This window comes from Periplaneta americana, chromosome 1 (assembly GCF_040183065.1).
Source record: "Periplaneta americana isolate PAMFEO1 chromosome 1, P.americana_PAMFEO1_priV1, whole genome shotgun sequence".
In the NCBI taxonomy this organism is placed as follows: domain Eukaryota; kingdom Metazoa; phylum Arthropoda; class Insecta; order Blattodea; family Blattidae; genus Periplaneta; species Periplaneta americana.
Window position 1 is genome coordinate 100,318,406 of NC_091117.1, and position 14,311 is coordinate 100,332,716.

Genomic DNA, 14,311 nt, shown 5'->3' on the forward strand with positions numbered 1-14,311 from the left:
AAGGGAAGAGTTGGGCAAAGATGTGAGTGGTTTTCGTGGATTGCACATGCTGCATATTGTGTTTACTCTTTACATTGTTCACACGTGAAAAAAAGAGACAAAAAAAACCATTATGTCCCTGGAGTATAATGGGTAGCATTGGTAAGCTGTCACTTTCACCTTGCAAACAATGTACAGAGACGATATCTTTAAATTTATCACTTGAACTCGCCCGTTTCAAAGAGGTGTTGGATGAGTCTAAATAGGAAAGTGTGAAATTCTCTGTTCCTACAGTGCGCAAAAATTTCATTCGAGTGATAGATAGTATCATGGCTATTGCCGCTAAGCACTGCTGTTGCACAATGGATTCCGCAAAACGCAAGCAAAATATTCTTAAGCTCAAATCATTGAGTGCTACTTCATCACCTTCATAGTTCGACATTGGCTACACTGCTGAGGACATCACATGACTTACATGACTGCCATTTAAAATTGTCATAAGGTTACGAAAACTTTTAGTATTTTTTACGCTATTAACAATAACATTTAATCTTCCTCAACTTGGTGAGGTTGCCAAAGACAAAAAATATTAAACAATAATATTTAAGATGACATTAAAAATGTCTTACAAGAAATTTGTTTACAATAAATTAAAATTTACAGTAGATAATATTTCATATAATGAAAATTTGCAGTAAAATAAAAATAAAAAATACAGATAAAAAATAGAATGAGCAGTGGCGAAGCCAGTATTTAAAGAGTGGGTAGGCAGAAAGTCTTACGTTAAATTTTTTTGTACAGTAGTTCCAGACGGCGAGTTTTCTTGGTGGCAAAATTGTCAATGAACGATCCTTGAACATCTGGTCACTCATCAGTTCTTTCACTAGCTTCTTCTCAATGGCAATGGTACTAAGACAGCTGAGTCTTTCATTGGTCATAGTATTAGGCAAGTATGTTTTTATTCTTTTCAAAGTACTCATACTCCTTTCAGAAGAAATTGTGGTCACAGCAAACGTTAAAAACAAACGAACTAATTTGAACACTTCCACATACACACTTTCCAGGTCATTTAGGACAATATAATCTAAAAGTCTTTGAGGGGACATATGTTTTCCTATGTCAGAGTAAATGTTAATCAATTCATTTTCCAATCTCTCTCCATTAAAGAAGGGGTATTTTTTCAGAAGACTATTCAACTTTGTAGAAGGGAAATTTTGTTTGTACACAATGAAGTGGTTTGGATCCAAAAGTTCAACAAATTGAATACTTTCGAAATTACCAAAACGCACTTCCATCTGCATAATAAAAGTGTCAAGAATTTCGTAGGTTAACGTTTTCAGCATTTGGAATGTCCTGTCATCAACATTTACCTCAATATTTATTTGGTGACATTTTTCAATGCACGAAGACATAGTGTTTTCTGATCTCATGTCTTTAAGGACAGCAGCAGTTTTATTTATTTCAGTGTTGCACAGAACTACATCAGAGGCAGTTTTATGTTGCAAGAGTGCAAAGAGATGATCAGTGTAAATGAATATTTGTTTATAGAGACAAACCAAGTAAATGAAATGGATTTTTTTGAGTATACCAAGCAACCCAACAGCAGAGTTGTATGACTCACTATCCCAGCCTTCATCATTCTCTGAAATGTCCTGAAAAACTTGTCTTAGATCATCATAGTGGGAAAAGATTGTATGGACTGCTCTGGAATGGAAGTTGCAACAGGTAGTACATGCTTGAGGAAGTCTGAATCCTTTAGATTCCAGAAGCTGAGTTCTCTTTGAAGATCTGCTAAAAATGTATGAAATGCTGTCAGATTATGGATGAAGAGCCTAACTGATTTTATTGTTTTGGAGCAATGAAGAAGAACGAGGTTTAACTTGTGAGCATAGCAGTGTAGAAATAATGCTCGTGGACAGGTTTGTTTAACATAGTGCTGAACACCTCCATGCTTTCCAGCCATTACTCAGGCCCCATCATATGTTTGACAGACTATCTTGTCAACTACTCCCCACTTTCGCAAAACATTAACAATTAATTCTGATAAGCCTGATGCAGTCTTGTCTATTGAAATATCATAGAATCCCATAAATCTCTCTACTGGACCTTTTTTTGAGCAGAATCTGAAAATTATGCTGATTTGGGATTTATTTGACCATCTAAAGTTTCATCTGCCTGAATGCCAATGAATTCAGAAGAATTTAACTCTTCGATAATATTCTCTTGAATTATATCAGTTACAGATTCAACTAACTCTTTCTGTATGTCACTTGAAGTACCTTTAAAGCCTGACGTGGACTGGAGATGATGTCGAATGTACTGTTCCTGCTTAGAAAGCAGATCTAACAATTCTAGATAATTGCCCCTGTTGACTGAGTCTTCCCCTTCAAAATGACCTCTAAATGCAAGTTCCTGTTTCCCAAGAAAACATACAATGCCAACTGGTCTCTCAACAACGAGCCTATTTTGTTTCATGGCTTCATTATGTTTAAGAGCCTGAATTCTTGCCCCTTCAGATAGAGCATGTTCTATTCTCCCACGTCCTAGTAAATGGAATCCCTCTTCATTCTGAATATGTTTATTTGAATTCTGATGTTTCTCCACTTTCCTAAGGAAGTTTTTTGAAACAGTTACCCCATGCAAAGCCCATTCTTTTTCACCACCAAATAAAACACACGTATAACAAAAAAGTTTGTTGGTATCCGAACAGCCAGCCAACCACAAAAATCGCGTATACCAAGAGAACACAAATTTTCTAGATACTTTGCCGTCATAATATTTAAAATCTAAATTTCGGGTATATCTTCTGCTTTTAGCATTACATTTTTGTTCGTATGTCCAAGAAGAAAGTGGCTTACTTTTCAGTAAGTTCAGAACAATCGACAAATTACTACAAATTACAAATTACTGGTCCACTCATTATTTCAGGCTCAGTCTGACAAATACACCTAATTCTCACAAATAATACAAAAGTGGCCTTCACTCACTCATTATTTCGGGCACAATCTAGTAAACTATTAACTCACACTTAATTCTTACAACAAAAATGGTCTTGAGTAACTTTCCCGCTGACTAAATCAAAAGGACCATTTCCCACTAAAGCAGCATTGCCAACCATATTTGTGACAAAGTCCTTAAATAGCAGTAATAATTCACTATAAATATGTTATCAATGGAGAAAATTTTTATTCCTGTCACTAAGAGGGCTTTAAAAACTCGCTAAATTAACAAAAAAAAAAAAAAAATACAATACAAAACTTTCATCAATGTTGCCGCTGAAAATTTGTTAAACATAGTTAGATCTAGCTACTATAAACTGGCAACACTAACTGCAAGTGAGAGAAAGTTTGAATATTCTTTGTTGGTCACTGTGGTTGGTCATGAGACATGCCTCCTTGCGACATGGAGGGGGTTGCTAGAAATTCAAACAACTCACGCTATTTTACGTCCCCTCCAATTCCTGTCGTAAAGCCAAAGCCTGTTGAAGTGGCAGAAGAGGCAAGTGAGAAATTGTCTCACCCACAGATGCCCATCACCCTGGCCGAGCACAACAGACAGATTCTGTCGTTGACATGTGCCACTATCTAGCAGCCGATGAGCGAAGAATCCTGTATGAACTTCTGATTTTCTCAATCACAACAATTATTACGGTCATGAAATTTATTTTAGTAGGCCTATTTATAGTTCTTAATCTTGAGATTTTTTTTTTGGGTAGGCATTGCCTCAATTGCCTCCATGTAGCTTCGCCACTGAGAATGAGAGAATTAAACTGTAATTTGAATTGAAATACAAGTGTCGCCATAAAATCTGCAGAGAACCCTTCAAAGCTATCACAGAAATTTCCTTAATTGTTGTTATTGGGACTCCAAATTTATGACAGAATGACATGAATTGTTTTGTTATGGTCCCTCTAGCGCCCACCATTAATCCAATGACTTCTATATCCCTGAGTTTATATGATGTTTTGTAATAAGGGATAGTTGGTTCATAAATTGTCCTTTTCTCTAGATTAAACTCCTCGGGTTGATTCTGATGCATCTCGAATCTGATGGTCGGATCCAGAATATAACCTTTTGTCTCTCCAGGTTTAAATGTTATAATATCAATACGCTGATGACTTCTGTTATACGCTATTCCATGGACTTCTTTATAGGTAGTGTAGCCATTGGACTTAAGGCATGTTGTGATTACAGACCTGGTCTTGTGATGTTTGCTGTTACGAAGAGTTTCACTAAATGGGCATGAACCCAAGATATGAACCAAAGTTTCAACCTCACTTCACAGCCTACAGTGATTATTGTCTTGAGTTCTGCCTGGAACAGCGTGTACAGGAGCAACATTACCGGTCATCTTTAGCGCATCTCTCCACTCGGAGCTAGAAAGGCCTGTATGACATCTGACCCAGCTGTTTGCGGGAGTGAAGTCTTGATATAAGCTGACCCCTTTACCTTTCTGTGGCAGTTGACACCATTTATTAAATTCTTCAAAGCACAAAATTTTCCTGAGTTTTCTTGAGTCAATTAGACCTCTTTTGTTCTCAGTGGTGTCTGGGGAGATAAAATTGTTATCCAGAGGTAACTTTCTGAGGTTAGTTTTCAGTTCATTCTCTAAATCTCTTGTGTCGCCAATATACTGATTATCTGATCTCATCAAAACTTGACAACTGTTAATTTGTTGCAGTACTGCCTCCCATGTAGTTCGAAATAGACCAAGGCCTTTATATCTGTCAGAGTAAATCACTGAATCTGGAGTATCTGTAGGTAAACATAGTATTTCTTTCAGTGTTGTTCTAATCATTTTATCTGCGTCTTGTAGGAAACCAATTTGAATTTTTTCGAGAGGAATTGAGAAAAAGCGGTACATTAATATTGGACAGACTGAAGAGTTGAGGATTTTAAATTTCTAAGCTGGATGTAACCAAGGTGAAGAAGAAAGTAGATCCAATTTATTTTTTAATTTTGAAATCATTTTTCGAGAGTCAAAGTTGAGACCCAAGTACTTGATACATTCTTGTTCTGAAATGTATATAATTTGGAGGTCTTTTAGAATTTCGAGATTAAATCCCAACAATTTACCATGTTCAATAGTGATGGCTACGGATTTCCCTAAGTTAATATCCAATCCGATTTCTTCAAATCTTTGAAGAGCCATTTTTGCCAATTCGATAGGCGAATCTCGATCTTTCCCGATTATAACAGTGTCATCTGCGAACCCTAGAACTGTTAATAGAGTTAATCTGTTAACTAAGTTATACATATATGCATTTGCTATCTCTGTTTCGAAAAAGCCAAGTATAGCGTAGCATGGTAAGTATTGTGTCTTGGGATGCTAGGATTTAAACTCTAAATCACAATCAGCAATAGAAATAATATATAATATTACATATGTATTATATGTATTACTAATTATGTGACTTGACAAGTCTCTGTATAATCTTGACAATAACCAGTGCCAATGAAGCAGCAAGTCAGCTGACCAGAAGCTATTGTGTGATTCACTACCAGAAATAAGAATGGGTCTACTGTAAAATAAAAGCTTTTATCACAGCAAAAAAACACCCGCTACGAACTTTTGCACAGTCATATATATATATAAATAATTAACTTCAAGTCATTCAACCAAGATCCCCATCTAGGAATGATATGCATTACCGGTAGCATTGCATGATGATGATGATGATGATGATGATCAGGCTTCGCACATGGTTGCAGTTTCGTTGCACTCTGACTGGAAACGAGTTATGTGCACACACAGTTTTGCTGCGACATGCCCTCCCCCAAGCAATGCCTGTCATTCAGTCTATATGCAGGCAATCAGGTGCTGCATCATGTACAACCTGTTCTGAAGTTTCAGTATGAGGGCATGAGTGGTACATAATAACCCTTTCCGATGCCAAGTACAGTTACGTGAAAATCATAGGAGCCTGCAAAAACACGTGGTTTCGTTATTTCCAAGAAAGACATCTTGTATGTACCTAATAAGACTGGCAAAGCTCGGATGGGATTAATTCCAAAGTGGAAAATGCAAGCAAATCCACCTCCCCCCCTGTCACAAGTTGCCACACTCCACGAGATGATACAAATTAATTCCATTCGAGCTTTACCAATCTTATTAAGTACACAGAAGATGCCTTTCTTGGAAATAACGAAACCACGTTTATTGCAAGCTTCTTTTATTTTCACTTAACTGTGCCTGGCATTGGAAAGGGTCGTAATGTACTCCTTCCAAAAAGGCTCAATTTTCTTGGGAGTTTCTGCTGTGAGTCACTGTGCACTCTGACTATGAGATCACTCACTACTGGTCTGTCACCTTGCACCACAGTTCAGCTGCCGTGTGACTCCTGACACACATTATGTCATTCAAATTTGTTATTAGAGATCGGAAACAACCCTGTATTTACCATTCACATTTTATTCTTGGGGCACCAAGAGCAATAGAATCTCTCTGACATCAAGAAAGGAAATCAGCATGATTTCAAAGGAACTAATACCAATCTTTTAGTATGGAGGAGAATACTCCAAGATCATACACAACTGCCACAGCAACAATCTTCTTCTTTAATAGATAATTCTTACAATCTCTCCACATTTTCATTTGAAACTGCTGAACTGAGCCTACTGGTATAGAATTCCAATTTCAAATTCATTTTGCTATCATTCTATTACGTTTCCACCATCTGCAAAATGCAGAACTTTTAAATGAATTTTCATTATAGACAAGATTAATTTGATGAGTTTTGAAGTACTTTTCTCAAGAAAAGCACAGAATTCAATAGCATAATGTTGGCACTAGACTGGCAAAGCATTTCTCTGTTTTAAAAATTGCAATAGTTGAACTTCAGTAATTACAACACAAATGAATATAGCACCAACAATGTAAGTACTGTCCAGCTAGGAGCTCTATAATTCTGAGAGCTGGGGAAGGGAGAGGAAGATTCTGAATAATTCGTGCAAAAACACTTGCCATAACAAGTAGACCAGTATGCTACAAGGTGTTGTGTTCAGTATATATATTTTCATTTTTCTCTTTTCTTTTCTTGTGTTTGTGATTGTGACTGATTATGGAAATAGTATGTTGTATTGAAACAGTGATATGTTAAAATGCTGCTAAAAAAAGAATAAAACCACGAAATTATCAATTCCGTAATAAGAAATGTGATGAAGCTACAAATAATAATATTCATTTCCGATAAATCAGGCAACAAGACGGGCAGCATTATATTGAATCTATAATAAAATATATATGCAAGAGAATAAATTACGAAAGTAAATTCTCCCAACGATTCTCTGTCGGTTCCTGGAAAGAAACACAAAACTAGACCACCTCATATGACAATCCAATGAATTTGATCAATACGTCATTTGCAGGACTAGCCACAACATCTATTTACAAGAGAAGAAGGTGCCAACCATACTGAAACTGTTGCCCATTGTCAGAGTTACCTACATAGAAGCTGAAGCATTGGGTCGACATGTAAAGAACTGTCAAACAGAGACCTACAATACAAAAGTATGTGTTTGTATTAATGTCGATTTTCAAAGTAAATGAATTTTATAATATAAATGTGTGTCTATGGTCATAGCAAACATTCATTGCTTATGTATTTGTTATAAACTATGTACGTACTGGCGATAAAAACAAGACAAAAAATGAAAATACAATGGCTGTGGTTTTTTTTTTTTTTAATTTCTAAGTTTAATGATAAGGGAGTGATTAACAATTCTTCTAGATATTAAATAGTAGAAAACCAAATAAAAAAAAGTCGACTTGATTTATAAAGCAGATACATCTACTGGTGACTATCATGTTCAAATGAACCATGTCAAGTTCGAGAATGGGTTAAGGAAAAACTAAGACCAAATCTCCCTTCCACAAATCACAATATGCAAATTGACAAGGTTTCTTCCCGATGTGCGTGAATCAGGACATCATAGCATGGCTGCAGAAAAAAAAAAGTACAATGCTACTTATCCATGTGTAAGGAAGATCTTCACAAATAAACCAGTGCAGAAGTTTTATAAAACAGAAACCACGGACACATTGTATTGTGTTTACCTCCTTACATGAGTGAACTTGCAACCGAATTTATTTGGGCTCAAGTGAAGTAAGCAGAGCGAGAAAATAATGTTACAGGCAACCTGTCACTGCAGATACTGAGCAATATTACAAAATATGCAATATCATCCATAATTAAAGTTGACTGAGAATGTTGCTGTGACTACGAGAAAGATCTGGATGATTCATACTGAGAAACAGATGGAAGACTGCCTTATGTTATCCACAGTATTATCATTCTTGGAGATGGTTTCAGTACTGATAGTGACAGTGAGGATAATGTTGTGTCAATCAGACTGTATCTCTTCGGACCTGGCAACAACATTTTCACGAGCAATAAGTGAGTAACATTTTCTATTTAGGTGCTAACATGCATGTTTCACCACAACATAACTCTGTTCTTTATCTCACTAGTCGCCGCATTCCAGCTAGGGACATAGAGCTGGTGATTATACAGTACGTTTGGACTATATTTAAAAAATAATAATGCTTTTAGTTTTCTAATTCTCCATACTAGCAAATTTTTAAATGCCAATATATACCATATTTTTTCTGTAATATAGGCCTACAAGTAAAACACAAACAAGATTGTTACAACAGTGAGCGGAAACAGACAAAAGTGTCTAAACCGGAAATGAAGAAGAAGAAGAAGAAGAAGAAGAAGAAGACGAGGACAAATAAAAAATACAGGTACTCGACTTACTCGAAATGAAGTTGGCAACATTGCCCAATTTTCCTCCTGCACACTCCTAAGGTGGTAGCGCACGCCATTATCTTCCCGTGTAGGTATTTCAATTGTTAACATTGTTAAATGGCATTTGTATTAGCAATACATGTGTCAGAATCAAGTTCGGATATGATGAGTGTATAATTTATGTATCTTATATTTTCTATTCTGAAAATGAGTACCACTGAAAATATGAGATTGCAATCCTTTACTTGCAGTGAAAAACTTCAAATTATCAAAGACACGGAAGAACATGGTAATGGTGCTACAAATCGTAAATTTGATATAAGTGAAAGTTTCATCAGAGACTGTAGAAAAAAGGAAGAACTATTCTTAAGCAACAATGGAAATCATGTAGTATCATACAAAATAAAGGTACTTAATTTACTGACATATACTATTAACGTTGCAAGATATAGCATAAATGGCTGATTAAGCAAGACAATTGACATACATGCCGTGCATGTGCACAGGATGGATTTGAAATGCATCCTGTTCCAGGACAAATTTATTGTTAACTGAACTGTATTTTTGTTTAATTGTTTTTAATCTGTCATGAATACATTTGTTGAAAGTTTTATTTTTGTAATTTGTGTTTGTTTCATAGGGTGCACAGCTCCATCATTGCCACTGCCACTGTCACTGCTACCACTGCCATCAGCACAATCAAAATATTAACTGAGACTGAGTTGGTCTTTAGTTGCTATATCATTATTCTGAATGGAGATGTGTTGATGTTAGTGTAGACATCCCTATGATCACTTAATGGTTAATATTACATTTAAATATTTTAGAACAAATGCAATTATTTACCATTGTAACATGCCCAGTGCAGCACTGTGCAACCCTGACTGTCCTGTAGCTGGCTCACATCTTCACTTGTGTTTCCCAGAAGTGTCACGAGACAGGACAGATGTCCACATGCAGCTGCTAGGTGCAGGGCTGATTTCCCATTTTGGTCCTGGAATGTAGGGCTTGCACCTCTGCTTACCAACAGCTCCACACTCTCCTGATGGCCATGCACAACCTGCACAAAATCCGCAATCATTATTATTATTATTATTATTGTTGTTGTTGTAAATTTATCATTAGTGCAGAATGGTATTACTATTCAACATCCTTGAATTTAGTGAAACATTTAGGTAGTAACTATTTTCTGTTTCGAGGAGCTCTCCACCCACATTCTACGCACACAACCAATGTCATGATTTATTTGAAAAATTCAGAAATTTTTCGTGTACATTCTATCCCAGTTTATATTTGTGGCATGTTACTTAAGATTCAGTTCGTTTCATCACTACAGTCAAACAATGCTTGCTTAATTTATGTCATGTGTTAGTGATATTTTTTTTTCCTTTGTGACTATCTCGGACAATTAGTATTGGCATAATGAAGAGATTTTTAACATCAACTTCAACTGCAAAAGAAAACGATGCACCAGGTTCTTCTCAGAAGAAAGAAGCTGCAATGGGGATACATAAGCATTACTTACAACTTACTTACAAATGGCTTTTAAGGAACTCGCAGGTTCATTGCCGCCCTCACATTAGCCCGCCATCCGTCCTTATCCTGTGCAAGATTAATCCAGTCTCTATCATCATATCCCACTTCCCTCAAATCCATTTTAATATTACCCTCCCATCTACGCCTCAGCCTCCCCAAAGGTCTTTTCCCCTTCGGTCTCCCAACTAACACTCTCTATGCATTTCTGGATTTGCCCATACGTGCTACATGCCCTGCCCATCTCAAACGTCTGGATTTTATGTTCCTAATTATGTCAGGTGATGAATACAATGCGTGCAGTTCTGCATTGTGTAACTTTCTCCATTCTTCTGTAACTTCATCCCTTTTAGCCCCAAATATCTTCCTAAGAACCTTATTCTCAAACACCCTTAATCTCTGTTCCTCTCTCAAAGTGAGAGTCCAGGTTTCACAACTATACAGAATAACTGGTAATATAACTGTTTTATAAATTCTAACGTTCAGATTTTTTGACAGTAGGCTAGATGACAAAAGCTTCTCAACTGAATAATAACACGCATTTCCCATATTTATTCTGTGTTTAATTTCCTCCCAAGTGTCATTTATATTTGTTACTGTTGCTCCAAGATATCTGAATTTTTCCACCTCTTCGAAGGATAAATCTCCAATTTTTATATTTCCATTTCGTACAATATTCTGGTCATGAGACATAATCATATACTTTGTCTTTTAGGGATTTACTTCCAAACCTATCGCTTTACTTCTGCATAGACAAGAAGCTGATGTAACCCGTTCAATTCCAAACCCTGTCTGTTATCCTGAACTTTCCTAATGGCATATTCTAGAGTGAAGTTAAAAAGTAAAAGTGATAGTGCATCTCCTTGCTTTAGCCCACAGTGAGTTGGAAATGCATCAGATAGAAACTGGCCTATATGGACTCTGCTGTACGTTTCACTGAGACATATTTTAATTAATCAAACTAGTTTCTTGAGACATAAGCCTATATATAGAAAATAAGATGAGTATTTAGAACTTGGCTTTGTGTTAAAATTAATAATGAGGAACATCCTCCATGTGTAATTTCTTAAAAGTGTTATCCATGGAATCTATGCTACCTAGCAAACTTAAATAGCACATTAACTCATCCAAATGTAGTTGGAAAATCAAGAAACTATTTTTGCAAGAAAATTAATGGAAGCTAATCAACGAAATTTTAACTTTTCTAAGGATACAATTAACAATAAGGCTCTTCTGGCTTTTTACGAAGTGGTCTACCGAATCGTTTGAAGAAGCCTCATAGAACTGTAAGATAGTTAATTTTGCCTGCTGCTGTAGATATGGCCCTAAAATCATGCTTGGGGAGGATGCTGGAATCAACTTCTCAAAATACCCTTTTCTAATAATAATAATAATACAATCAGCAGAAGGATAGACGATGTACTGTAGCTATACACATTAGCAATCAGTTACAAAATTCTAAGGCAAGAAGCAACAAAAAAACTATGAAGAAGAAAGGAAATGTATCTGGCTTCACATTTCAACTCCTCTTAGAATAACAAAATAGTTACAACAATAGCTATCTGCTTGAACTTGTAGGTAGTAGTTGACTGTAAAATGATCTAAGTGAGAGGAACTATGCTTGAGCACAATGATTTGTGATAGCAAGGGATATCCAACAATGAAAAACAAATAATGATCACAGATTCACTAATACGGAAATTATTCATTCAAATACTGTATAAGTTGAAACTAAAATTCTGTAGAATGTATATATGGAGCCTAAAATTTATCTAATATTGGAAATTTTCTGTATAACGAATTATTTTGATTTCGTCTCTGTGTTAGACAGTTCCATTTAATCCAGGGAATTTAAAATGTTTTCTAGTCCTAAAATCACGGGAATGGAAAGTATTTCAGTTTAAGACAAATTTTCGTTCCATCTGTTTTACTGTATTATTATCCTAATAAATCTCGACCCAACTCTATACAAGTGTAACAACTTTATTTCAAGATATTTTGATATTTAGGGTTTCAATTGAGTAATGTCTGCTACTTATTTTGTGATACTGGTTAATTTCACAGAATACACTACTTGAGCTATTGAATATTTAGTTGTTTAGTAAACTGTCCGAAGACAGGTTTGAATTTCATAAGTGACACTGATAAGGGATCACTCATGATGCAACTAAGACAGGAGACAGTGGGGGTAGGAAGGCCAATTCTTTTTCCCCTCCATTGCATACATCGCTGACAAGTAACATATTTCATAATCAGACTTCAGATATATACAAAAATTGTTCTTCCTCTGACACACATCGTCAAGTGAGATGTACTGACTGATTAATATAGATGTTATAAAGGAAAATTAAGAGAGGTGAAATCTAAATCATACTTACAGATCAGATTCGTATCTGCCCCACAGAGCCAGAAAGTATTTCAATTTAAGACAAATTTCCATTTAATGAAGGGTCCATTTAAGACAAGTTTTATTGTATTATTATCCTAAAACACAGGTAAATCCAGAAACGCATATAGTGTGTTAGCTGGGAGGCCAGAGGGAAAAAGACCTTTGGAGACATAGGTGAAAAGGTAATATTAAAATGGATTTGAGGGAGGTGGGATATGATGGTAGAGTATTAGATTAATCTTGCTCAGGATAGGGACTGATGGTTGGCTTATGCGAGGGCAGCAATGAACCTTTGAGTTCCTTAAAAGCTGTAAGTAAGTATTATCCTAAAACATGTCGATCCATTTCTATACATGTGTAACCACTTTACTTCAAGGTTTTTTTATATTTAGGTTTTCAATTGAGTAATGTTTGTTACCTTCTTTGCGATATTTGTTAATTTAACAGAATGACTACTTCAACTATTTAATATTTAGCTATGAAGTAAAATTAAGACAGATGAAATCTAATTCATACTTACAGCTCTGAAAAGAGCAGGATGCTGGTCTTCATCCACAAGATTCGTATCTGCCCCATATTTGAGCAATATGACTACACAGTCACTGTGTCCTGCTGCCACTCCAAGCATCAGGGGAGTTCTATGACAAAATAGGAAAGAAAAAAAGTTGCTAATAAAAAGTGAGAATAAACAAAAAAAGGAACACTACGTACTAAGTCAAACATTATCCTAATCTTCTTATTCCCAGAAATTTTATGGTGAGAATATTTTCTTCCATCCCAAAAAACTGCTCTTTGCAACAAGTGTCACCCCAACAATAGTTTTGTTCTTAACCCTGTAAACACCCATATTATTGTCTGGCAGAATTGGAATTTGGTAACTTTTTTAGTCAGTTTCAAAGAATTTTGCGAAGTAACATTCCTTTACGATGCAAGGAAGCTGTGAGAGCAATTTGCTTTGTGGAATGGAGAAAATACGTGATATGTTGCCTGGGTACCATACCATGTTGTCACTTTTGTTTTCCATCCAGAGAATATTTCAAAGGCAAACAATTAATAGTTTCTCTAGAAAGTCTGAAACATCCCTCAGATAAGTAGGTGTTGCTGAAAGTTCCACAGGATTGCCATATGAGTGTTGTAGAAGCAAAAAAGCACCTCAAATACGTGATGTGGAAGGGGTGGGGTTACGTTTCGAAGTTCAGGTTTTCGTTCGAGGCACAAATTTATATGCAAAATAGCATGGCTAACGTAGAAAAATGGCGTGAAAAAACATAACATATATTATAAAAAATCGTTAGAAATGTGTTTATTGTGAAGGTGCAAAATGTCCATAATCTAGTCATTTTACAGATAAATAATAGGCAATGTGTGAAGACAGCAGAGAATGAAAATTAACCTTTTCCTATAGTCCACGCTGTTGACAACTTGGCTCTCTTCTGTGTTCTCTAGCAGCAGTAGCAAACATTCTTTATGGCCATTTGCTACAGCTGCATGAACTGGAGTTCGCTGCGTGACTCCATCATGGACACTGACTAATGCCCCACAACGCAGTAGCAACTGAACACATTGGCGGTGTCCTGGAACAAAGAACTCCCTATTAATTCATAGCATTTTAGTTGCTATTAAACAAATGCATCAGAGGATTTCACTTACAGCACTAGAAA

At 35.9% G+C, this 14,311-nt stretch overlaps 1 protein-coding gene across 3 annotated transcripts in view; it reads right to left on the minus strand.

The window, feature by feature from the left end:
- The window catches only part of LOC138698725 (serine/threonine-protein phosphatase 6 regulatory ankyrin repeat subunit A-like), a 193,841-nt gene that overhangs the window by 97,302 nt on the left and 82,228 nt on the right, over positions 1 to 14,311 (minus strand). For all 3 annotated transcript variants that reach the window (XM_069824948.1, XM_069824939.1, XM_069824957.1), the window contains exons 12-14: positions 14,044 to 14,224; positions 13,171 to 13,288; positions 9,575 to 9,788 (exon numbers count right to left, since the gene is read on the minus strand). In XM_069824948.1, coding sequence (XP_069681049.1) covers positions 9,575 to 9,788; positions 13,171 to 13,288; positions 14,044 to 14,224 — 513 coding nt within the window. The remainder of the gene's footprint in view (positions 1 to 9,574; positions 9,789 to 13,170; positions 13,289 to 14,043; positions 14,225 to 14,311) is intronic.